Raw genomic sequence first — 27,464 nt, forward strand, 5'->3', positions numbered from 1 at the left:
TATAAAGTGCGAGGGTCCTCGTCAAATTATCCTTATATCCGAAGTCGAATATTCCAACTAATTGGGGACTTAAACTGTAACAAGGTTTTAATACTTTGTTTAATAATTACACCAGGATATCGACTGCGTGTAACCCAAGGTTTTAATACTTTGTTAACAATTACGCCAAGTGTCCTTGTACATAATTCACCCCTGTTTTAATAAGTCTATTAACTATTAATCCATTCCCGTGTCCGGTTAAACGAACGATTATTCATACATATAAATATCCCGCCCATCGTGTCTGATCGAGTGTATATGGTTATTTATAGGTACGTCCAATTGTAAATCTTTATATTAAATTAACAAACTATCATTTAATTAAACAAATATAAAGCCCATTAATAGCCTATAGTCTAATTTTCACAAGTGTCGTTCTTTTGTCCAAACCCCAATTATGGTACAAAGCCCAATTACCCAATTTTAATATTTTTAGCCCAACATCATGATTACTTTGGCTTAAATAAGCATAATAATAACTTAGCTACGAGACATTAATTTAAAAATAACATTAACCATAACTTACAGTGATTAAAAATAGCGTAGCATTACACAGACAGAATTTCGACTTATACCCTTACAACATTCGCTAACATACCCTTATTATTAGAAATTAAAATTAAAATTAAAATTAAAATATAATATATATATATATATATATATATATATATATATATATATATATATATATTTACGTATGAATGAAGAGAAGAAAAAGATGTGTTTAACATCGATCAAAACCGCGAAATTTATAGGCATGTGGGCTGAAAAGGTGTGACATGCGATCGCATGGCTTTTGTGCCTCCAGGCCATGCGATCGCATGGGGGTAGGTAGCAGCTCACATATTTTTGTTTCTTTGTATGCCGACTGTTTTTATAATATATAAATAATTATAAGAATTATTTAAATATTATATTATATTTATGTGCATAGTTGACTTGTAATTTTTAGTCTGTTGCATCGAGCATTGAGAGTTGACTTTGGTCCCGGTTCCGGATTTTCGAACATCCTTGCGTACAATTTAATATCTTGTATTTTGCGTTTCGCGTCTTGTACTCTTGTAATTTTGAGACGTTTCTCACCAATAATTTGAACCACTTTGATTGTATTTTGTACTTTTGAGCTTTTTGGTCGTTTGCGTCTTCAATTCGTCGAATCTGTCTTTTGTCTTCACCTTTTATTATTTAAACGAATATCACTTGTAAATAGAACAATTGCAACTAAAAGCTTGTCTTTCTTGAGGGATAATGCTATGAAATATATGTTCATTTTTAGCATTATCAGAGACAAAGCTCTTCGTATACCACAAGGAGACGGTGAGCCATTGACTATTTACGGAGAGAGATGTAACTCAAAGCTAAACCTCATTAGTTGTATGAAAGCGCAGAAGATCATGAATAAAGGACGTCTTGCAGTTTTAGCACACGTGAAGGCTTTAGAATCAGAGGAGAAGAGTGTGAATGACGTGCGAGTCGTGAATGAATTCCCTGACGTCTTTCCGAAAGAGTTTCCTGGATTACCGCCACCAAGAGCAGTGGAGTTCCAGATCGATCCAGTGTCGGGAGCTGCACCCGTAGCTCGCGCACCTTATCGACTAGCACCTTCTGAACTGCAAGAGTTACAGAGTCAACTGCAGGAATTGATCGACCGAGGGTTTATCCAACCGAGCTCGTCGCCTTAGGGCGCACCCATTTTATTCGTGAAGAAGAAGGACGGATCCTTCCGCATGTGTATTGACTACCGCGAACTCAATAAATTGACGATCAAGAATCGATATCCTCTTCCCCGAATTGACGATCTTTTTGATCAGCTGCAAGGATCAAGCGTTTACTCTAAGATCGATTTGCTATCCGGTTATCACCAGTTGAGGGTGAAGGAGAGTGATGTGATGAAGACTGCGTTTAGAACCCGCTATGGTCATTATGAGTTTCTCGTGATGCCGTTCGGATTAACCAATGCACCAGCCGTGTTCATGGACCTCATAAATCGTGTCTGCAAGCCATACCTGGATAAATTCGTTATCGTCTTCATAGATGATATCCTCATCTACTCCAAGAGCGAAGAAGAACATGAGCAACATCTCCGACTAGTGCTTGAACTCTTGAGACAAGAGCAACTTTATGCCAAATTCTCCAAGTGTGAATTTTGGCTGAAGGAAGTCCAATTTCTGGGTCATATTGTGAGTGATCAAGGTATCAAAGTTGACCCCACCAAGATTGAAGCTATCAGTAAGTGGGAGACACCCACTACTCCGACTTACATCCGCCAATTTCTAGGTCTTGCCGGTTACTACATAAGGTTTATTGAAGGTTTTTCGTTGATTTCATGTCCTTTGACCGCACTGACTCACAAAGGAAAGAAATTCGTATGGGAAACCGAACAAGAAGAAGAATTTCAAACCCTGAAGCAGAAGCTAACCACCGCACCTATCTTATCTCTTCCCGAAGGCAGTGACGACTTCATTGTGTACTGCGATGCTTCGAGGAATGGTTTTGGTTGTGTGTTGATGCAAAGAACGAAGGTTATTGCTTATGCATCTTGTCAACTGAAGGTCTACAAGCGAAACTACACTACTCACGATCTCGAACTTGGAGCCGTTGTCTTTGTGCTCAAATTATGGAGACATTATTTGTATGGAACTAAAAGTACTATCTTTACCGATCACAAGAGTCTCCAACACATCTTCGATCAGAAGCAACTGAACATGAGACAACGTCGATGGATTGAGACGCTAAACGACTACGATTGTGAACTTCGCTACCATCCGGGCAAGGCCAATGTTGTAGCTGACGCATTAAGTTGAAAGGAGAGGAAGGTACCTCTTCGCGTTCGGGCTCTGAACATCACCATCCATTCGAATCTTCACAGCCAGATCCGAGCTGCCCAAGAAGAGGCTCTCATCGAGAAGAACTTACGTTATGAATACTTGAACATTCTCGTCTCTAAAATCTAGGTTAGGGAATCTGGACTCCGATGCTATGCCGGAAGAATTTGGGTACCTCGTTATGGAGATCTACGGAACCTTATACTTGATGAAGCCCACAAGTCGAGATATTCGATTCATCCAGGAGCCGAAAAAATGTACCACGATCTTAAGGAACAGTATTGTTGGCCAAATCTTAAGAAGGATGTTGCAACTTATGTTGGAAGGTGTTTGACTTGTTCGAAGGTTAAGGCTGAACATCAGAGACCATCTGGATTACTTCAACAACCGGAAATCCCACAATGGAAATGGGAAGCAATTACGATGGATTTCATTATGAAGCTACCAAAGACGATGGGCGGATACGATACAATCTGGGTTATCGTTGACCGTCTTACCAAATCTGCTCATTTTCTAGCGATGAAAGAAACAGATACAATGGAGAGACTAGCTCAACTGTACATCAAAGAGGTTGTATCTCGACATGGTGTGCCCTTATCAATCATCTTAGATCGCGATCCCCGTTTTGCTTCCAGATTCTGGCGTTCCTTGCAAGAAGCCTTGGGAACCCATCTCGACATGAGCACCGCGTATCACCCCCAGACCGACGGTCAGAGCGAACGAACGATTCAGACTTTGGAGGGCATGTTGCGTGTCTGTGTTATTGACTTCGGAAAGTCTTGGGAAAGGCATCTGCCGTTAGCTGAATTCTCTTACAATAACAGTTATCATTCGAGTATTAAAGCCGCGCCTTTTGAAGCGTTGTATGGACGCAAGTGCCGTTCTCCTATTTGTTGGGCTGAGTTAGGTGAAGTACAAATCACCGGACCCGAGATAGTCCATGAAACCTCAGAGAAGATTGCCCGGATTCAAGCGAGACTTAAGACTGCCCGTGATCGCCAAAAGAGTTATGCTGACCGTAAATGTAAAGACTTTGAATTCAATGTGGGTGACCGTGTCATGTTGAAGGTCGCACCTTGGAAAGGTGTAATTCGCTTTGGAAAGCTCGGAAAGTTAAACCCGCGATACATCGGACCCTTTGAAATTATGGAACATGTCGGACCGGTTGCTTACCGTTTGGATCTTCCGACTCAGTTGAGTGCTGTTCATCCTACCTTCCATGTATCAAATTTGAAAAAGTGCCTTGCTCCACCGGAACTTATCATACCATTAGAAGAACTTATGATTGATGACAAACTCCACTTCGTGGAAGAACCTGTCAAAATTATGGACCGTGAGGTTAAAGTTTTGAAATACAATAGGATTCCGATCGTCCGAGTCCGATGGAATGCCAAGCGTGGACCTGAGTTTACCTGGGAACGAGAGGATCAAATGATGCAGAAGTATCCTCACCTTTTCCCGACTCTAACACCTGCCTCAGCTTAAATTTCGGGACGAAATTTCTAATAACAGGTGGGTAATGTAACGACCCGACTTTTTCGACTTGCTTTTGTGCCTTGTATTTTAGCGAAACTGCGTATTTGTGCGTACTGTGTTACTTTATACTCTGGAAACTTGATATACGTGGTTTACTTCCAATTATATGTTAAAACGTGCCTTAGAGTACGTAGGATACTTAACTTGTTCACCGGATGCTTTTTTAACCGTTAGTGTTATTTAACGTTTCTAACAAACTGCGAACTGCGCGCACGTTTGACTTTTGTCGTAACCGGAATATTATGACTGCGAAATATTGATTATTATTTTATAATAATAATTACCTGGGCTTTTGGATGCTTAATTTTATTTATTTAATTGCTAAAGCCCAATAGTTAGTCTTGTTGGACTTTCTAACTTGTTGGGCTCAAGCCCACCCTACTCTAGCTAGTGACCCAATTAATTAGCCCAAGTATTATTACTAGTGACCCATAATAATAAATAAATAAATTAATTAATTAATGAGTCATACTAGCATAATGGATAAGGATTATCTATTTGTCACATGGGATTCTAGCATTAGTACACACTTTAGACAACCATTATCCATAAAGCAAAGTTTTGTCTCCCCCTCCCCTCCCTCAAAAATCACGGCCAAGAGGCCTTGGCCACCTCATCAATCCAAATGAAATTCCTTGCTTATAAATACTAGCCATTCACCTCTCACTTGTTCATTTGATTTTCACACACACTTGTTCTTTCTTTCTTTCTTTCCTTTCTAGTAATACTTGTAAGTTTTCTTTCTTCTTCCTTTTTCTTTTCAAATTCGTGATCATCATCATCATTTTATGGAGATCAAAGTTCCATTTAGCTTTGATCTTGGTTACATCTTGTTGATTCAAGCATGAATCCTTCAAGAACATGGAAGATTCAAGCTTTCTAGCTTTGAATCTTCACCAACTTTGTAGATCTATATTTTTCTTACTTTAATCTTGTTATTTTGTTATAAAGATTCAAACTTGTGTTTGTAATCTTCATGTATCTTAAAGATCCAAGCTTTATGCTTCAAGATCTTCAAGAACAATAAAGGTTCAAGCTTTCTAGCTTTGCAACCTTGTAACTTGTGTGAATAGGATCCAAGCTCTCTAGCTTAGGGTTCCATCACCTCATTTGACTTAGATTGTGTTCATACTTGTTTTATTGATGTAAAGTTTGTAACTTTGTTTGTAAATAGGACTTGTAATTGTGTTAAGACTAAGGATATGATGTAACCTTGGTTCATCATCTATCTAAGACTCTTAAATGAGTTGTGTTACCACTTGGTCTTAACATATTGTGTATTTATGGTAGAATATTGGTCAAAAGTGATGCTAAACCATCAACGAGTTGTACACTTGAAGCTATAAGCATCAAGGATGAGAACCGTGATGAGCATCAAGCACCAAGAACCCCACCGGAGCACTTGTCCACTGATATTCGTATCTTATCAGGCCACCTGGGCTACTGGAAAGTTTATTTTCAGTTATTTTGGTTCGAGTAGATGATTTTCCGGTTAGGCCTCGTCTTAATCCGAGTTACGGTTTAGGATTTTTGGCCCTCCGAGAGTCACTACACCCTATTAACGTTGTGCTGAAATTTCTGACCTAGTCGCACTTAAACCGTCACCACGGTCAAACAAAGACGAGTTAGGTTCTGAAAATTGGTCATCTGTTAGGGAACTCATATACAGAGCCATAGCCACTGACTATGTTTCTTTTCAATTTACGTAGAGGTCGCAGCAGCTGACCGAAGTCATCCTATTGTTTCGATCTCTATTCTTGTCGAACTTACTTAGCTTTTATGATGATGAATGATGATGATGATGACACTTAAACTTATTTTATGCACTATTAGAACTTATAAGGACAACCTACTGACCTAGTAACCTTTGATTTAGGTTGACGACATTTTGAACCGACTTACTACTTGCGTACTTTCATTACCGACTTTACCGCTTTTATCACTGTGAGTTATAGCATCACTTTTTACCACTTTTACTATTTTTGGGACTGAGAATACATGCGTTTTTTTACGTTTTACATACTAGGCAAGAGTACTTAAACTTTATATGTGTGTGGGTTATACAACGGCATAAATATTCCCTTTAGCACGGTAACGTTTAGTCATTGGTTTTTGAACCGGTGAACGCGAATCTTAGATATGGATCCATAGGGTTTGACATCCCCACTCGGGCTAGTCGCGCTAGCATTTAACGGGTGTTTAATACTTCGTGAACATACGCACTCGCCAAGTGTACTTTCAGGGGGTTATAAACGTTAAGTCTAGTTACCGGGTGCCCACGGTTATACATATACTTTTCATACTGTTTTGTTACACTGAAATCTCGTGGCCTATCTTACGTTACTATTACAACTTAAACTATAGCTCACCAACATTCGTGTTGACTTTTTAAGCGTGTATTTCTCAGGTGCCTAGAGGTTTATTGCTTTCACTGTTAGACTTGATGTCATGCTGTTATTGAATTGCTGTTAAGGACCTGCTGTATTAGTTATCCGCTGCATTACTAGAGATGTCTCATTCATGGAACTTTTCTGTTGCATTCGTAGTTTATGTTAATTTCAAACAATGGCTTTGTAACGACCTTAGGGTCAAATAATTATGTTTATGCTCCTATTCGTAGGATGCGCGCTATCTTTTGTAAAACGTTATCTTTTTATGAATGCAAATCGGTTTTCAAACAGCATATAGTGTTTGACCATGTAATGATCCTGTTGATTGATGATCCGTACACGATGGTTTTGTACGGGGCGTCACATTATTAAACATATATATGGCTTGTTCATGGTTACAATGCATGTGTATAACCATGAAACAAATAAAATATTAAATAACCAACAATTATTCAAGCCATAACTATTAAATTCAAAATTTAAAGAGAGAATTTCTTCAGATCTTATTTATGCGTCATGAGGTAATCAACAAAGTTGACTTTCAAAACCATAAAGGTTTTGACTTTTACCAATACACCACAAAGTTGGATCTAAGAAAATCACGCGACAATTAAGACGATGTAAAAGCCACTCATGATACCACTGAAGGAAAATCGTGTGCACTTTTAAATTTTATAAACGCAGCGGACAAATATAATAATGTAAAAAGTGTTAAATGTGCACACGATTTTCCTTCAGTTTATAGTAAGTGTTAAAACAATTTTATAGTAAGTGTTAAATGTAAACAGTTTATAGTAAGTGTTAAAATCGTGTGCACTTTTAGAACAGTTTATAGTAAGTGTTAAATATCATTCGTCCCTTTGTTTCAGATACTTTAGTTAAACTTGAGATATGGATCATCAGTCATTCTCATTTGTTTAACAATTTTATTTCTCGACCTTAGAACCGAATTAGATCACCAAACTAATTAAGTATCATCTTAATTACATTTAGGTGCGGCAATATCTTATTCATTCATCGAGGAGCTTAAAATTATCTAACTCTAATCATTTTGGAGGAACAAATCCTTTATTGCATACACGTGTTTGTCACGAGCTTTACATTATACCCAATGATGACCTTTATTACAGCCTTATTCAGGACAACGTTTAACCATATCAAAGTAAAATGTTCCACACATTCGAAACCGGCGTGTATCTCAAGTCTAAGGACAAAATGATATAATCACTTAAAGATTCACTACTGACTACGATCCATGTAGTGACATCTCATGGTTCGGTTATTCCAATATTCATTAACAATGAATACATATGAATTTGGTCTCAACAAGTTAATTATTCATCATCAATGAATATAACCAAAACTTCACATTAATCTTAATTCATGTTATCCCCATAACATGACCGATTACAGAGATTTTGAATAATCAACAATTATTCATGGATTAAACATGCTAATATAGAACACAGTGATATAAATAAAAATGATCGTACCAACATTATATCAATTCATCAAGATAAAACTGCTTAATGTTTCAAAAATATCCAAATACTAAATTACAAATGAAAAGATTAGTAGCATAACAAAGTCCAATACTACTAGCATGATCATCATGCTTGTTGTTCATCATAGGCTTCTTGAACGGGTCAGATACATTATTATTTGTATGAACCTTAAGAATACTAATCTCATTCTTCTTAACGACTTCATGAATGTAGTCGAAATTTTGAAGAATTTGTCGGATACGTTTATGTACATGTGATTCTTTCGCAAGTATGATAACACAAGAACTATCACAGTACATTATCATAGAAGATTTAATGTTGGGTACTACTCCGATTTTACCAACAAGCTTTCTAATCCAGACAGCTTCCTGAGCAGCTTCTCGGGTAGCAATGTATTCTGCTTTTGTTGTAGATTGTTCAACCGTGCTCGGCTTTGAACTCTTCTAATCAAATGCCTCGCCTATCATGATAAAGAGACAACCTGATTGGGATCGGGAATCATCTCGATCAGTTTGGAAACTAGCTTATGTATAATATTTAATACTCAACTCTTCTTCCAAACCACCGTAAACTAAAAACATATCTTTAGTTCTCCGCAAATACTTAAGAATGCTCTTAACAACAATCCAACGTGCTTCACCTGGATTTTGTTTATAATGACTCGTCAAACTCAAAGCTAACGAGACATCAGGTCTAGTACATAACATGGCATACATGATTGATCCTATAGCCAAAGCATACGGGATACCTTTCATTCGTCTTATCTCATCAGGTGTGATAGGAATTTGAGACTTGCTCAAGATTATGCCCTTTTGCACGGGCAAAGCTCCGCGTTTAGAGTTTTGCATGCTAAATCTTCACAAAATTTTTATCAATGTACCTACTTTGACTCAAACCAATAAGCCTTTTGGATCTATTTCTATAGATCCCGATTCCAAGAATATATTCCAAGAATACATTTTCTTACAAAACTCTAAACATTTCTATCAATTTCTCTCAACATTTCATAACTATGTCAAATCTCAATCCGAACGAGAGTGGTTCCTCCAATCTCTACAATTTTGGGTCACCAAATTTGCTAGGTTCGACCTCAAATTTCTCGCAGAATATTTGGGGTAATCGACCATGGCAATGTCCCACAACAAAATCTTCTTTACGAGTTCTATAACGCTCAATTTGCTCACTTTTTACAACAACAACAACAACAATTTCAACAACAATATCCATCACAACAATATCCTTCATAATAATATCCATCAGAATAATATTTATCACAATTCTCACAATTTTCGCAACAGGTTGTAATGCCATTTCAGCTTCCATGTACGCAACCATGGTCACAATCACAACAAACTTTTACACCTCTAGATAACGACGAAGTGGAAGAAATTCGTGGTAAAACGCAACCACCACAAGTACGGGTTTGAATGAGTCACATAAGAAAAGGAAAAGAAGTTGCCAAAGAACCACAAATTAAAAAAAATTGTGGACTGCGCCCGAAGTAATTTAGTTGGCGTCGTGTTGGATTGATTCTTCGAAAGATGAAGCTCATGGTAATTCACAAAGAGGTATGGCTTTTTGGGGTAAAGTTCGTGACAAGTTCAACAATAACGACTCCGGTTGGTTACGAGGAGACGATCAATTAAATTAAATGACAAATAACGTATGAATAAGAACGTAACCCAAAGCATATCGGTCGAAACGAGGAAGACATATATAACGTGACGTTGCAAAGATATCAAAATTTGTGAAGCCATGGAATTACAAAGAGGTTTGGCAATTATTGAAGCAAAGGCCGCAGTGGTATACACCACTGCAGTTGGTGGAAGTGGTGTGCGAAGAATAAGAGCTTCACAACTTGTACTCGAAGATGGAGACGAGGATGTGGTTGCCAAAAACCAAACAGTAAGTCTCGGTGAAGATCGGGTTAACAACCTCCAGGAGCTATTTTGTGATGATGCGATTAGATGTCCTATGGGTAGAGAACGATCACAGAAAGCTGCTAGAAATTCCGCTTCGTCTGACGTGGGGACTTCATCATCACGGGGTACGAACTCTTCAAGAGTCGAAAAGTTGGCTTCAAAATGGTATATGCAAAAGGTGGCTGATATGGAGAAAAGAAGCAAGAGTATCGATGCTATAGTCGAGGAAGAACGAGCATGATCGACATGTGAAGTCATCCGTTTATTTCAACTTAACATAAACGAAATTGCGGACCCGAAAGAAAGAAAATTGGCTTTGAAGTTCAAGAAGAAGATGACCAACGGTACAATTAAATCGACATTTCTAGCGACGGGGAGTAGTTGTAATATTTTCTATTTCGGACGTTTTAAGTTATAGGAGTCTAATAAAGTAGTGATTGTATTAGGACTTTTAATTATTGTAATTTTTCATTTTTAGGACTTTTAATAAATTGTAATCGTTTTATTTTTATTAATTTCAGCGTATTTGTTAATTTAATTAATTTATATGTCTTATAATTTCTATTAAAATAATGAAGGAAATAAAAAAATAAGTCCAACATAAATGAAAGGGAGCTGATATGTACACCACTTACTTTTTGCCATACACCACTACAATTTAATTTTGGACCATTTTACCCTTTCTCATAATTAATTTAAGGAAAAGGGCCTTGAGTTAGAAAGGGTAAAATAGTCAAAAATTGTAGTTTGGTGATGTATGGCAAAAAACAAGTGGTGTACGGATCAACTCCCTAAATGAAAAAGAGAAAAAAGGTAGGACCTATTGTCCTATGATAAAACCATCACGCCATACCATAAAAATTTTATCACGCAATCACCCCATCATATTTACCAAATCAACACTGTATTCCAAAAAACACCCAATCACATCCCAATCACGTCCTTCCATTAAAAATGGTCTAACTTATGACATAGATGGTCAAACGTTACCAAAAGTTTTAAAAGAAAACATAATTTTTTTATTGAAAAAAAAAAAACGGTTGCATTATTATTGTTTGGCATGTCCACGTGTAATCAGTTACTCCAATTAATCCCAACAAATTTCCCATGCATCTCTAACTGGTCGATCCCCACCGGAACATTCTAAACCGCCGTTGGTCACCCTGGCCGGAGCATCCCAACGGCACCACCCTATCCTCATAACCATTCCGGCAACTCACAAACATAAAAAACTTACTATATCGTACATACATCACCTTCACCTATCTAAATAATAACAAATAACATAACAAAAATAATAATAATATAATGTCATCAATCCGTGATTCAGATTCTACAATTTATCTCCATGGAGACTTAGATTTAACAATAATCGAAGCACGTTGTTTACCAAACATGGATTTACCAACAGAACGTGTTCGTCGTTGTTTAAAAGTATTCCATCTATGTAAATCATCAAAAAAACAAAACAAGAAACCGAAACGAAATAACAACAATAATAATCACAGAGTAATTACAAGTGATCCATACGTTAGCGTGTGTTTAGCCGGAGCTACGGTTGCAAGAACACGTGTTATATCAAATTCACAATATCCGGTTTGGGACGAACATATTATAACACCATTAGCTCATCCTGTATCTCAAGTTGAGTTTCAGGTAAAAGATAATGATGTTTTTGGTGCAGATATGATTGGTGTTGCAACCATATCTGCTAAATGGATCAAATCGGGCGAGTTGATAGAAGATTGGTTCCCTATACTTGGCCCGTTTGGTAAACCGCCTAAACCTAAAGCGGCTATTAGGATTAAACTTATGTTTACTCCCTTTAATGATGATTATAATAATAGAAATGGAGTTGGTACGGATGAGTTGTTTGGTTTGGGACGATGTTATTTTCCAATGAGACATGGATGTGACGTGACGTTGTATCAAGACGCACATGTTGGAGTTGGACACTTGCCTGAAATAGAAGTTGATGGTGATTGTGGAAGTTATAAACAAAAAGGTTGTTGGGAAGATATTTGTCATGAGATTTTGGAAGCTCGACATTTGGTTTATGTACTTGGTTGGTCGATTTTCGATAAGATTAAATTGGTTAGAGAGCCAACAAAGGCGTTACCAAGTAACGGGGAGTTAACTCTTGGTGAGTTGTTGAAGTGTAAATCACAAGAAGGGGTTAAGGTTTTGTTGCTTGTTTGGGATGATAAGACTTCACATGATAAATTCTTCATCAAGACGGTATTAATCCTTCATTTCGATCCCCTCATGTTTTTTTATGACTTATTGCTCGAGTGTCTTTTAATCAAATAAAATATACTAAATTACATACTAACCTCACTAGCAACACATTTTGGGGTGATCAGGATCATGAGATAACCTGGTTAAGCTGCGTACATTTAAGTATATATACTCGCAATGATTCATGATAGTTTATGATAATTTATTGTTTGGTTGGATAAAAATCGACACGGTTTTGTATTTCAGGAAGGAGTGATGCAAACTCATGATGAAGAGACTAAGAAGTTTTTTAAACACACATCAGTTCACTGCGTTTTGGCACCTCGATATGCAAGCAACAAACTTAGCATTTTCAAACAACAGGTCAGCTTCATAACATATGCAAAGTTATTTGTTTATTTAATTGTTGTGAGATTGAGTAATTGACAGATTGGGTAATTGACTTTTAATAACTAGAGGTGGCAAATTGGGCAGTGAGAAACTTCAAACGGATCGCGTATTTAAATCTATAGATGATATGTTTGAGTTTTGTTTCTTATATTAAAGAATGCAATGCGATGCAATTAATGCAGGTTGTTGGGACATTATACACACATCATCAAAAATGTGTTTTAGTTGATACAGCAGCACATGGAAGTTACAGAAAGATAACAGCATTTCTTGGAGGTCTTGACCTTTGCGATGGTCGCTATGACACACCAGAACATCGTTTATTTCGTGATCGTGACACTGTTTTTAAAGACGATATCCATAATCCAACATTATCTGTAAGTTAATCTACTTCACATATATTATATTCATACTACAATACTGTTTTACTCTCAGGAGACTGCATAAAAAGGTAATAAACTTTCTAAAAACTTAACCTTTTTGAATGATTATTAATTCTTTGACACCATTAACGTGAAACCTGATAATCGAATAACTTAGAAGATTACCCAAAATGAAATTTTTTGAAAGTTTCAACCTTTTTGAATTTTTTTGTGTTTAGTTGGTTTTTTTTTTTTTTTTTTTTTTTTTTTTTTTTTTTTTTGAGATTGTATCATATACCGTATTATTTCTATGATAGTCAAGTACAAAAGGTCCAAGACAACCATGGCATGATTTACATTGCAAAATCGACGGTCCTGCTGCACATGACGTGCTTAAAAACTTTGAGCAAAGGTGGAAAAAGGCTACAAAATGGTCCCGAGTTGGTCAAAAAGTCAAAAAGATATCACCTTGGCATGACGATTCACTATTTAAGATAGAACGAATTCCATGGATCCTTTGCCCTTCATCACGGGTTCCAAATGATGATCCATCGCTATGGGCTACAAAGGAGGAAGATCCTGAAAGATGGCATGTTCAGGTTAGCAACCTCAACCAGTGTTTACCCATTTTAGAGGTGGCAAAATGGGTCGACCCAACGGGTTAAGTAACAGATCAAAAGAGTTCGGGTCAGGATGGGTTGTCCCTCAAACCTTATTTATTCAATATCTTATAAACAACTAATGCCTTGAGCAGGGGCGAAAATATGTAGGGGCAGGGGGCACCTGCCCCCACAGTGGATTTTTAATTTTAATGCAAAAATTTTGGATTTTTTCATTTTGTCCCCGGTAGATTTTTTCCCCCCCAAAAAACTCCATATTTTTTCCCGCAAATCCTTCATATTTTGCCCAAAAGAAATTGCTATGGTTTCAAAAAAAAATTCCCCCCCCCCCCCCCCCCCGGTAAAAAAAATTTATGGTTCCGCCACTGGCATTGAGTATGGTTGCAAAAACTGTGTTATTACAATAGTATTTTTTTTTGTATGAATATCAATTCAGGAGGCTGTAAGCATTGAAATGCAGAATTTCTGTTTGACTCATTCTCTTTTCATCTTGTTTTATGTTTGACCCGTTAAAGATTAACCATGTCCCAACTTGACCCGTTTGTGATTAAACGGGTCGCAGTGTCAGCCTCTAATGTATGTTTAAAAAATAGAGAATCCGTGTTTTTATCCATGACCCAAATTGACCCCTTAAAGATTAACCATGACCCAAATTGACCCGTTACAGCTTAACGATGACCCAAATTGACCTTTCGTTTCTTGTGTTTTCATGAACAGATATTTCGTTCAATCGATTCTGGTTCACTGGAAGGCTTTCCCAAAGATGTTGGAGTTGCTGAATCTCAGGTTTGCGAGATTACGATCTTAAGAAATTTTACACAACCGAAAATTGTTGTAAACGTGCGTTATGCCATGTCTTTTTCGACATTATATTGTCTTTCCGTGTAACAGAATCTCGGATGTGCAAAAAATGTGGTGATTGATACAAGCATACAAAAGGCGTACGTTCAAGCCATAAGATCTGCCAATCGCTTCATCTACATTGAAAATCAATATTTTCTTGGTTCATCGTACGCATGGTCATCCAATAAAGACACAGGTTTGTGCTATACTGCTACACGCATTGCATATTTAAAATTTTAATATTTTTATAATAATATTTTATCGACTTTTTTCTATAACCAGGCGCTGATCATTTGATCCCAATGGAGCTGGCTTTGAAGATTGCTAGCAAGATACGGGCAAACGAGAGGTTTTCAGTTTATGTTGTGATTCCAATGTGGCCCGAAGGTATCCCTACCTCTGCGCCTGTTCAAGGAATTTTGTTTTGGCAGGTAACAGGTCAAAACGAATAATTTGTGGTACATGTCAAAACGGGTCGGGTCGGTTGGCTTGGTCCAAAACGCTCGATCACTTTTAATTAAATCATCAGAATTCTATTCCGAACCTTCTTGTTTGTTAACATTCAGGGACAAACTATGCAAATGATGTATGAAATTATAGCCCAAGAGATTAAGAATTCAAATCTTGAGAATTCACATCCACAAGACTACTTAAATTTCTACTGTCTCGGAAATCGTGAAAGATGCAAGGATGAAGACAGTTCGGTAAGTACACAAATAACTAATGCAATCTGTATCAACAGGCAGTGAGATTTTTTTCCCGACGGGGTCAAACGTTAAAAATGGTGAAAAACAAAAAAAAAAGGGCAAAACGTTGAACTTCAACATATACATACACTAAAAAAAGTTATTTAATGCCATAAGTATGCTTGAAATGTTATAGGTTTCGGCTTCTCATAAGAATGGAAGGTTTATGATATACGTACACGCAAAGGGGATGATAGTGGATGATGAATATGTAATATTAGGTTCCGCCAACATTAACCAACGATCCATGGCTGGATCACGCGATACAGAAATAGCCATGGGTGCTTATCAACCGCATCACACTTGGGCACAAAAGAAAATGCACCTAAATGGTCAAGTGTACGGATACAGAATGTCACTATGGGCCGAACACTTGGGCAAGATTCAAGATTACTTTAAAGAGCCTGAAAGTTTAGTCTGTGTACAGAATATAAATCAGTTTGCAGAAGAGAATTGGGAAAGGTTCACTTCTGACTATTTTACGCCTTTACCCGGTCATCTTCTAAAGTACCCGATTAAAGTAGATGCTGATGGGAAAGTTAGCCCGTTACCCGATTATGAACATTTCCCTGATGTTGGTGGTAAGATTCTTGGTTCTATATCTAACCTCCCTAACGCTTTAATTACATAAACATTGGATAACCAAATTTTATACCACTCCTTAGAACCGCTTGATTTAGCGGTTCTTACAAACTTGGTTAGACATGTTAGGAAGTTATAGTTAAGATCAAGTATACATCAGTACATGTAACATATGTTTTTCTTGATTCTTTGTAATTCATTGTTGTATAGACACATTATTTAATCAAGATAAATTCTATAATATTGCATATACTAGTAGACATATCACATATATATGAATTTATAGGCATGTCTAAGGTTCTGTTAAGCTAATTAGATTAGAAAATTAGAACGGTATATGAAATTCATGTAAATAAGATATAATCACCTGCATCAAAGCTGAACTTTACCTCTTTATATCTATTGCCATTAAAATTACTTTCTTTTTTAATTCTATTATCATCATCATCCCTATTAAATTAATGGGCATTATATTATAATAATCAACAAATATGGTACTTAAAACTCTAAACCATATCATAAACCAAAGTAATGGGCATCTAACAGTAAAAAAATGTTACTTAGACCAAGAACCATAGATCAATTATAAGGAAACAATATAGCAATGCATACTTGTAATAGTTGTGTTGGGTTGTATTATAATAAATTTATGTAAACTTGCATCAATAAACAAACACAAGTGAAACAATAATAAGAATAGAGGTTGGATAATTCTTGGTCTATTCAACTCTTTACAAAACCAGTTTCTCAAATATTATTAAGAAATAAAATGATCAACCAAGCTTAATTAACAGTAACTTTGCCAACCATACCAGCACCTTGGTGTGGTGCACAATAGAAACTGTAAGTCCCCTTTTCAGTTAATGTCACTTCATATGTTTCTCCTCCTGCATTTAAATAATCATCTTCACCCATTGATATCTTCCCTACATCGACACCAGACGGGATCTCATCTTCATCAAACACAACATTGTGTGGGAACCCTCGGTTGTTCTTGAAAACAATCTTTTCACCCGCTGGGACGGAGAAAGTGGCTGGCTCGAAAGCCAGCCCACCGTCATTGTCTCCTAGCAAGACTTCAAATGCTAGCGCGTTGCTCAGCAACGCGCTAGCTGAAACAGCAACAGCTGCAACTGCAGCTTGCTTTAGTGAAGCTTTCACTGAAAGCTTCGGGGTGGTTGCTGCCACCTTGACTGTGGTGACCCTTGAGGCGGTCGGTGCGACCGCCTTGAGGCCAGTGAATGATGGGACGGAAACAGCTGAAGATGTTACGCTCGCCATTAGGATCTGGAAATGAGGTGTTTTTAAGTTTTTTTGTGTGAAGTGATATTTTGTGGGATTATAAAGTGATGTGGTTGGTTTTTGTAGATTGATTTTGTGTGGATTGTGTTTGTTGAGGGGGAAAATGGGTTGGATAATGTAATATAGGGGAGTGATGGGTTGAGAAATGAGTAAACTTTTTTGTGGGCTGATGCTATTGGTTCAAGTAGGGAATGCTATCCATCAATTATGTGATGTGGAGGTGTTTGATTGGTTGAAAAGTATGAGGTAGATCACAAGTCATCAGGCAATTTATGGATATATTTCATGTATAGACAAAAACAAAATCTAACCAGCTTCTTACTGGTACCAAACATGAGTGCAAATTTTATTTTGTTATGGCCATAGTAATAAAAGAAAATAACACACTTTATTTTTATTTAACCAGAAGTTGTTTATGTACGTCTGCAAGGGTAAAAGTGATCGCGATTCGTTTGATTGTTTGAAGCTCGATTCGAGTTGAAATTAAACGAGCTTGAACTCGAGCTCATGCTCAAACCAAAATCAATTAATTTCCCTCTTGTAATATTTCTACTAATTAAGTAAGTATAATTATTGGAAATATGTAAGTTTTGTCTAGATTGTTATATACTTGAATAAACAAAGTGATGTAATATGCAAGTTTCGAAGAATTAGCCGTCCAAATTGTGGGCCTTTTGGGCTTCCACTCTAAAACTTTGAGCCTAATAGTTACTCGTATAATAATTTTGTTTGCTTTTATATTTGTCACAATTTTTTGGGCCATATATGAGCTTTCATTTTGGGCTTCAAAATAGTATCTTTGAGCCAATCTTGTAAATTGTACAAATTGTTTACCATTTGGGCTATTTGGGCAGTTGGCACATAAACAGACATGTATAATACCCAAAAAAAATTACAAATATGTGAGTAGAATAAAAATATCAGCACAACCAATTTCACCAAATTTATATAACCACTCATTATTTCAAAAATTCTCAAAATCACAAAAATGATTTCATTAAAAAAATCAACATTTTGGACCAATGATCATAGAATCTTACACAAAAATATCAATACTTGCTTATTAAAAAAAAAAAAAAAAAATCAAAGTGGATTGGTGGATTAGCTTCAAACTCAACGAGTGGTTCCAATGTTTTCTCACTTGATATCAACTCTTAAATCCACCTATTTTTTCAACCTCATCCCATCCTTCTCCCCCCACCACCATCACACACACAAACACACACTTCATTTATCAAACCACCAACAATGGCAACCTTCACAAACCTAATAGTAAAACCACCACAAAACCTCTACTCAACAACCAAACTCACTTCTTTTTCTTCTCATTACAACCCCAAACTCCAATCATTCTTCCCAAAAAAAACCAAAACTCTTATACCACAACTGTTCATTACTTGTTCCACCGGTGGTGCTGCCGTGAGTACCGGCAGCACAAGTGGTGGAACTGCTAAAAAGGTTAAAGATGAAGACAAAGTACTACACATCCACACCGCGGTTGAATTCGAGACCGCGTTACGTGAGGCTAAACAAAAACTTGTGGTTGTTGAGTTCGCAGCTAGTCATAGTAAACAAAGTAGCAAGATGTATCCATTCATGGTGAATCTAAGTAAGACATGCAACGATGTCGTTTTCTTGTTGGTTATGGGTGATGAATCAGATGAAATGAGAGAATTGTGTGTAACGGAAAAAATTGATAAAGTGCCACATTTTAGTTTTTACAAAAACATGGAAAAGATTCATGAAGAAGAAGGGATTGGGCCAGATATGTTGATGGGTGATGTTTTGTATTATGGTGATAATCACTCCGGTGTTGTAAGTTTTCTGGTCATATATACATCTTCTTTTATCTCTTATTATACTAATTACTAATTAATATACTTATATATACTCATTAAAGTAGTTATTATAGTTACATTAGTTCTAGTTTAGTTAAATTAGTGATAGTTCTACTAGTTCTAACTTAATTTGACTAATTAAATTTAGTACTCCACACCATATGGCTGATATAAAAGACTAAAAGGTAATTTTGAAGAGGTTTTTATCAATCTAGTTTTCGATTTCCTTGAGTTATTCGATTCTGTTTATTCGATTTTGAAATTTTTAATGGTAAGACTAAAAACCGAAATCAAACCAGATTCAAATATGGACACCTTAGCCAAACAAAACCGAATGAATTCGGTTCGATCAAAATCGTAAAACAAAAAAAAATAAAAAAATAATCATACTTTAACCAAAATAATAATGAACAATCAACTTTAAATCGGTTTGTTGTTATATCCATTATTAAGTTAATTAATATATTATTAGTTAAATTCCATTTCAGTTTAACATAACAGAAAAGTAATAACGGTTGAAAATCAAGCAAACTGAAAATCCAAATTTGTGCACATCCTTAATTATAGGTACAACTTCACAACCGCGAAGACGTTGAGAAGCTGATAGCCGATCACAAGGCGGATAAAAAACTCTTGGTTCTCGATGTCGGCCTAAAACATTGTGGCCCGTGTGTGAAGGTGTACCCAACTGTGCTAAAACTATCAAAACAAATGGACACCGTTGTCTTTGCAAGGATGAACGGCGACGAAAACGAAAGTTGTATGCAATTCTTGAAAGACATGGACGTTGTGGAGGTTCCGACTTTCTTGTTTATTAGAGACGGAGAGATATGTGGGCGGTATGTTGGGTCGGGTCGAGGTGAACTTATTGGTGAAATTCTTAGATATCAAGGAGTTCGGGTCACCTATTAATGTGTAATAGTTGAGTACTTGGGTAAATGTTAAGGAAAAAAGATCCCAAGTTGAAATTTGTTAAATTTTAAAGGATGTTATGGTTATACATGTTGTTTACCATGTGTACCTAAATAATATCATCATTTAGTATTCAACACTAGTTTAAGACACGCAAATTCGCGGGATTATGCAAGAAAATTTGTATAATAGTGTTTCTGATAATAATACATTTTCAAAACTATAAGCATCTTTTATTGAATTACATAACACAGTGCACAATGAAGGTTAGACATATGAGAAAGAGAATTAGATTCTCCAAACATGTTTCTTGTAGCGTTTCGTTTTATAAATGTTATATATCTTCATCAACCATACCATTTGATCCATGTGCTTGCACCTACATTCAAAGAAGTTAGCATAAATACTCTTTACATCAGTCTAGTGAACCAAGTAACCAACAGAAACCGCCTTCCTTTCAATTGTGGCTACCGCTCCAAGTTCTCCCAAAAATGTTCCATTGTTAGCCTACATGTAAAATACTTAGATGCATAACTCAAACACACAAAAAACATACCTTACCAATAAATTTTATTAATTAGAAAAAAGTTCCAGAAGCATCACTGAAATGGTGCAAGGTTTCTGCTAGTTGCACCCATAGTTCCCCCCAACATGCATTGTACAATATGTTGCCAATGAAACTCCATAACATTTATACAAAAACTTAAATGCATACCCAAAAACTTTAATGCATACAACTGTACCTACTAATTTGTTGCACAAAATGTTCTCAAAATTTAATAATTAAAAGATTTTGCATAATTAAAAGATCGTGTAACCATATCGGCCATGATGTATAATTAATAGATTCGAGACATACCCGAAAGCTAGTAGCGGAAGCGAGTAGGATCGACGTTTAGATTACCGGTCGGGAAAGCGATCACCAAAAGGAACGCTTTCAAATTTCCACAGCCTAAGATTCCTTCAATAGTTTGCCTCGTACCAACACGAATACTAATGTTTTCTCACTAACTCAATTGTGTGTGTATTTCACTCTTGTTCTTATATCTCAACAAAGAGATGAACTCTCTTTATATAGCCACAAAGATAAAGACCATAAGTCTCCATTAACTTTCAATTTAAATGTGGCATACATAAAGAGTGTGGCATACAAAGAGTTTGTGGGTGTAATTAATTCATTATTTCCAATATCTCCCACTCGCACACAAACGAATTTGATATACGCGTTATATCTCGAGAAACTTATTGTATGGTACACAAAACCATTCATACTAGGAATTAGGCCGTGCGACAGGCATACTTTGAGAGCTCATTTGCTATACATCTGTTAGGAATATATAGCATCTCAATAAACTTGGAAAGAGTAGATTTAGTATGCAATATCCTAGACCATTAATTACATTAGTAACTCGCATGATCTCAGTTTTACTTATAAAACCCTTTTGTATTCACAATTATTATTTATCACTAAGACTTGTCACCAAGACAAAATATAATTGGTCGACCGGTGAATACAATTTAATGTGAACTTCAAATGATCTTCCCTTCTCTTAGAATTCATTGGCCTTGGTTCAACTTGCTTTTCTAAGAACGTCCGGCCAGGTTGAATCACTCATAACCTTTAAGCAACGCCTTAAGATAGCAAACATTGAACTAAGCTTCAAGAGACAAGAAAAAGTCATAAGGATATTAAATTGAGGTTACTAATATCTCAAGGGACTCACATAACATAGAAGTAGAGATCGTTTCTTCTATTTCCCTATTGGTCGTCTTGATCACATGTGGTATGAATCACATGCTGCAACATTTCTCCTTTCATAATGGATGTATGTCATTAAATTAATGTTGCACAGATGATAGTTCAAACATACTCAATGTTCAAAACTTGAGTTCACTCATCTACTCATAAAACTCTTAAGAACTCACATCTGGATACTCATGACAGATAAGGTGAATTTTGAAAATTCACGTAATATTAGTACACTTACAAATGTGGCGTCTAATTATCTCAATCTTGAGCTCTCAATTGTCACTAAAACAATATGCTTAATATACACCACTTATCCATTTGTCACATAAAATGGAATTGATTACCCATGTGAGTGGGCTAATCTTATATCTATCCGACATACTTTTCTTGATTCGCAACACAAAGAGCGAACAATAAAACTAGGATTTAAAAGGAACCTCATTGCATTGGATATAAACTTAAACTTGTAAGTACATTTATTAAAGTAGTACATTTATCAAAATCTACGCAATCCTTGAGACCTAACATGCTTAACAAATGCATCTCTAGGTATGGGTTTTGTCAAAGGATCTGCTACCATATCATGCGTAAATATGTACTCCATACTTACTTCCTTTCTTGCAACCTTGTCCTTCACATAATTGTACTTTATGTCTATGTGCTTTGTCTTACAATGAAACTTGGGGTCTTTTGAATGTGCAATGGCAGCCTCATTATCAGAGTATATCAATGCTCGATCATTGGTGTTGCCAACAACCCCCAAACTACTTAAAAAGCGATTAAGCCACACAGCTTCTTGTACAACAGCTGAAAATGCCACATATTCAGCTTCTATTGTAGACAATGCTATACATGATTGTTTCTTGCTACTCCAAGATATAGCACCTTTGTTTAACAGAAAAATAAAGCCAGACGTGGATTTTCTTTCATCCATATCTCTTCCCCAATCAGCATCAGTATAGCCTCTCATTTGCAGATCATCTCCTTCGTAACACAAAGAGTAATGACTAGTACCCTTACGATACCTAAGTATCCTTTTCACGGATTTCCAATGGGTTAATCCTGGATTGGATTGATATAGGCTTACCATTCCAACAGCAAAGCAGATATCCGGTCTCGTACACATCATAGCATACATGAGACTTCCAACCGCACTAGCATAAGGAACATTTTTCATTTTTTGTTTCTCTTGTGGAGTTTGTGGACACCCGCTTATGCTCAACGTATCACCAATAGCCATAGGAGTTTCTAGGGAGTTACATTTATGCATGTTAAAACGTTCAAGAATCTTGTTGATATAAGTCTCTTGCGAAAGAGCCAACAACTTCCTTGAGCGATCCCTTGAAATCTTAATTTTAAGGATATATTCAGCTTCACCCATATCCTTCATTTCAAAGTTAGATGATAACCATCTTTTAACCTCGAAAACATACTCCTTGTCATTTCCAGCAATCAATATATCATCAACATATAATGACAATATGACTAATTTTCCTTTAGAGCTTTTGGTATAAACACAATTATCTTCACTGACTGCATTGAAGCCATTGACGCGATCACATTGTGAAAATGTATATACCATTGTCTTGATGACTGCTTGAGGCCATATATTGATTTAAGCAATCTACAAACCTTATGTTCGTGGCCTTCTTTGATGAAACCCGTCGATTGTACCATATAGATTTCTTCATCTAAATTTCCATTGAGGAAAGCAGTCTTTACATCCATTTGATGTAATTCAAGGTTCATACTTGCCACTATTGCTAGAATCAAACGAATTGATGTGAGTCTTACAACAGGTGAAAATGTTTTCTCATAGTCAATCCCTTCTTGTTGATTGTAGCCTTTTGCCACAAGTCGAGCTTTGTATCTTTCAATACTACCATCAGCTTTACGCTTTATTTTGATAATCCACTTACTCCCAATGGCTTTTCTTCCTTTTGGAAACCCAACCAATTCCCAAACGTGATTGGATCTCATAGACTCCATATTTTCTTCCATTGCTAACCATTTATCCTTTGCAGGAAACGTGAGAGCTTCATTTATATTTCTTGGTTCATCCTCTTCTAGTTGAATGTAAAGACCTCGACCTTATCCTCCCGGACGAAGTCTTCAACATTTGGTTCCATTGCGATGATCGACTCCAAGTAAGGTTCTTAGTATGAGCTAATGCACAGCGGAAGACGTAATGCGTACCTGAGAATAAACATGCTTTAAAAAGTCAACATAAAGTTGGTGAGATATATAGGTTTGATGCTAGTAGCGTAATAACTATGGACCACAAGATTTCATATATAAACATTTAGTAAAAATATTCTAAGTGGTTGAGCACTTGGTAACCATACTTAACATTTAATCACGTCGCATATTCCCTTTATTATGAAATCTTACTACACTGTACCAAGTGTAGTCACGAAACGAAGTACTGTGCAACCGTTGAATACTGGTCGTCCAGTCCGGTTGGGGTTGTCAGGCCCGATAGATCTATCAACAGGATTCGCGTTTACAATACCGCTGTAAATAATAGTTACCAAGCTACAGGGAAGTATGCCAGTGGTACAACTCAACGTAGAATATATTTTTCAGTTACTTGTGTCCATAACGTAAAACATAAAATACATGTATTCTCATCCCGAAATATTTAGAGTTTAAAAGTGGGACTATATACTCACCATATTGTATTTTGTAGTAAAAATACATATAACATCACTGAACAAGTGTAGGGTTGGCCTTGGATTCACGAACCTATATCATTTATATATATATATATATATATATTAATATATATAATTGTAATAAAAAGAATTGATATATAATTATTAGTGTTATAAATTGTATGTCTCATATATATCTTTTATTATAATATATTAGTTATATTATTAATATTTACATTTTTATATGTGTTTATAGTATTATCTATAACATGTTGAAATATGTTTTTATACTATATGTAACTTAGTTAATATTATAGATAATATTATTTTATATAAAAGTATAGTATGTAATATTATTTTAGATATGTAATATATATATAAATATCTTTTGTTCGTAAAATTAATAATCATAGTAATGTAAATTTTAATAATAATAATAACAATAACAATTTTAATGTTACTTTTGATAATGCTAATAAAATGATATTTTTAATAAAAATGATAATTTTAAAGTTAATGGTTCTTTTAATAATAATAATAATAATAATGATATTAATAATAATAATACCTTAAAAGTTATAATAGGCTTCCATAAAAAAAAAATGTCATTGCCCAGGCTTGAACCCGTAACCACTTGCCTAAACACAAACACCCATAGCCACCCTTCTGTCCATTGTATTTCTGTTTCAACTTATAACCCGTCGTTTATAAATAATTTGGCTCAACATCTAAGTACACGGCCCAATTCATTAAAATTCGGCCCAACATAAAACAATATTCCTCAACAGCCCATTTCGGATCAAATTAGCCCAGGCTTTAAATTTTATTTGATGTCCTGGTTAAATCACGAACTACCAGAAGTCGACAATTCTAAAAAAAGGGTTTCGGTGATGTTTTTTTTTTTTATATAATCGACTTTACAGCTATCCATTATCACTTTTATTTTATATCACCATCATTCTTTTTCTTTTAAAACGTTATCATCTTTATCTTCATAATTCGTTTCTGTGATTGGGACCAGATACAGGAAATATGGGTAGCATCAGAAGAATAAAACAGAAAGATAAAACTTATACAGCGTCGAATAGGTGGGTTTCGATGGTGGTCGGTTGGAAAAGAAATATGTAGCAGCAGGAGCTGCGACAGAAACAGTTGTGACGGTTTTGGTGGTGAGTTGATTATCGATGGCTGAAGGGAGATGAAAGTGAAGTATCTATCGATTAAAACGTGATGCAAACTGCAGCCGTAATGAGTTGTAATAGGTGGTGGTTTGTGGTTGTATAGTAAACCGTAGGGTGTGGTGGCTAACGAGTTTGAAGTGGGTTTCAAGAGGAAGTCAAAGGTTTGCAAGGTAGTGTGTTTGTTTTGTTGGTTTGGGTTCGAATCTGACGGGAAAACAGCAACAATTTCTCGACACCGGTGATGTTCATAAGTGGTGCAAGACTTTGGTTGTTTTGATTTACAATTGAAAGGGTACAATAGCAACAACAACTAAGTACATAATTGGATGAAGGAGCAAGAAAACAGTAGTAACCTTGATGAGTGTTTGTTGGGTTCACAATCGAAATAGATATAGAAGAAGTAGAGAATGAGGATGATGATCGAAAACACAGGTGGTGATCGATGGAAACAAAGAGGATGGAGTGGTGATGGAACGTTTGAAAAGAGTGGTTCTAATGATGGTGATAATTTCGACAGTTAAAGTAGGAACTAATTGGAATGGAGAAGAACGTAGCAGCATCAACAAAAGTAAGTTGCAGGCTTTTGTGTTCGGTAGTACGTATATATTTATATATATATATCAAGAGTTTAATGGTTGTTCAGGTTGTTCTATGTTTGATTCATTACTGAATTAAACAAGATTGGAAGTGAGAACTAGAGATAGTTATGATGAAATATAGAGAGAGAGAGACGAGAGAGAAGAGAATTAGGGTAATGGTGACAGGTTGTTGTGGGTTGAATCCTTCAAAGGAAAACTGTAAAGAGGATGTAACTGATAATTGATAATAATGATGAGCAAAGGAGTCTTTTACGTCTAAAAGCCTAAATGAACTTGTTGTTTTATAGTCAAGAAGATTGATTAATCTAACAGACAAGAACAAAAGAAGATCATTTAAAGTCAAAAGTCGATCTAAACAAATTTTGGGTGTATATGTAATCTGATTCAGTTTGGTTACAATTTTAAAGACAGAAAGAATCGGTGCAATAGAAACAGATAGAGACGTATAGCTAAATCTGTTATATAATTGTACATATTTGTTATAACTATAATTTATTTATTTATTTGTTATATACATTACAATATATTTATTATATTTGTATTTATAAAGTATATAATCAATTTTAATAACAAATATATAAACAATAATAATAACTAATAAAAAAAATATATTAATAATACTTGTTATTAATTTCATAATTTGAAATACTAATAATAATAATAATTATATTAATAATAGAAATACTTATAATTTTAAAAGTAAATATAATAACAGTATAATGATATAATAATGATAAAATGATGATAATAATTTTAACAATAATGATGATAATCTAGTAATTTATACATATCTGATTATATTTAGTCTCATTAATTAAAAAAAATTCGTTCATGTAAGATATTGTATATCTAATACACATAATAGTTCGTGAATCGTCGGACTCAGTCAAAGGGTAATAGAATACATAAATATAGTTTTCAAACTTTCTAGACTCAACATTAGGGTTTTTGCTTATCGTGTCGGAAACATATAAAGTTTAAGGTTTAAATTTGGTCGGAAATTTCCGGGTCGTTACAGTACCCACCCGTTAAAGAAATTTCGTCCCCGAAATTTGAGTGAGGTCGTCATGGCTAACAATAAAATTGTTTTTATGACGAATAAGAGTTGATAATTAGAGTTTTATCATTATTGATTAATATGGATAAAACAATCCGATTATGTGAAGCGTACGAGTGAAGCTATCACAAAAGTGTGAACTGGAGAAATAAAAGTCCGTCTTAACTTTTGAC

At 35.6% G+C, this 27,464-nt stretch overlaps 3 protein-coding genes across 3 annotated transcripts; 2 read left to right on the forward strand and 1 right to left on the reverse strand.

Moving 5' to 3' along the window:
* The first annotated feature begins 11,525 nt into the window (after positions 1 to 11,525).
* On the forward strand, positions 11,526 to 16,047 carry LOC139889541 (phospholipase D delta-like). Its single transcript, XM_071872489.1, has 9 exons — positions 11,526 to 12,455; positions 12,702 to 12,818; positions 13,028 to 13,222; positions 13,525 to 13,806; positions 14,545 to 14,613; positions 14,719 to 14,866; positions 14,953 to 15,101; positions 15,237 to 15,374; positions 15,553 to 16,047. The coding sequence occupies exons 1-9, from the start codon at positions 11,526 to 11,528 to the stop codon at positions 16,045 to 16,047; spliced, it is 2,523 nt and encodes an 840-aa protein (XP_071728590.1).
* A 631-nt stretch (positions 16,048 to 16,678) lies between these two features.
* On the reverse strand, positions 16,679 to 17,404 carry LOC139892819 (plastocyanin-like). The gene has a single exon (XM_071875948.1). It carries the CDS (start codon positions 17,277 to 17,279, stop codon positions 16,782 to 16,784), a length of 498 nt encoding a protein of 165 aa, XP_071732049.1. The 5' UTR covers positions 17,280 to 17,404; the 3' UTR covers positions 16,679 to 16,781.
* A 1,061-nt stretch (positions 17,405 to 18,465) lies between these two features.
* LOC139892820 (thioredoxin-like protein CDSP32, chloroplastic) lies at positions 18,466 to 20,187 on the forward strand. The gene is made up of 2 exons (XM_071875949.1): positions 18,466 to 19,115; positions 19,706 to 20,187. Exons 1-2 carry the CDS (start codon positions 18,549 to 18,551, stop codon positions 20,048 to 20,050), a joined length of 912 nt encoding a protein of 303 aa, XP_071732050.1. The 5' UTR covers positions 18,466 to 18,548; the 3' UTR covers positions 20,051 to 20,187.
* The last annotated feature ends 7,277 nt before the right edge of the window (positions 20,188 to 27,464 follow it).

Source organism: Rutidosis leptorrhynchoides, chromosome 2, assembly GCF_046630445.1.
Source record: "Rutidosis leptorrhynchoides isolate AG116_Rl617_1_P2 chromosome 2, CSIRO_AGI_Rlap_v1, whole genome shotgun sequence".
Classification (NCBI taxonomy): Eukaryota; Viridiplantae; Streptophyta; class Magnoliopsida; order Asterales; family Asteraceae; genus Rutidosis; species Rutidosis leptorrhynchoides.

Coding starts and splice junctions, on each gene's coding strand:
- LOC139889541 (XM_071872489.1), top strand. CDS start 11,526: ATGTCATCAATCCGTGATTCAGATTCTACAATTTATCTCCATGGAGAC. Junction 13,223..13,524: donor TCCATAATCCAACATTATCT/GTAAGTTAATCT, acceptor TTTCTATGATAG/TCAAGTACAAAAGGTCCAAG. Junction 14,867..14,952: donor GTCATCCAATAAAGACACAG/GTTTGTGCTATA, acceptor TTCTATAACCAG/GCGCTGATCATTTGATCCCA.
- LOC139892819 (XM_071875948.1), bottom strand. CDS start 17,279: ATGGCGAGCGTAACATCTTCAGCTGTTTCCGTCCCATCATTCACTGGC.
- LOC139892820 (XM_071875949.1), top strand. CDS start 18,549: ATGGCAACCTTCACAAACCTAATAGTAAAACCACCACAAAACCTCTAC. Junction 19,116..19,705: donor GTGATAATCACTCCGGTGTT/GTAAGTTTTCTG, acceptor CCTTAATTATAG/GTACAACTTCACAACCGCGA.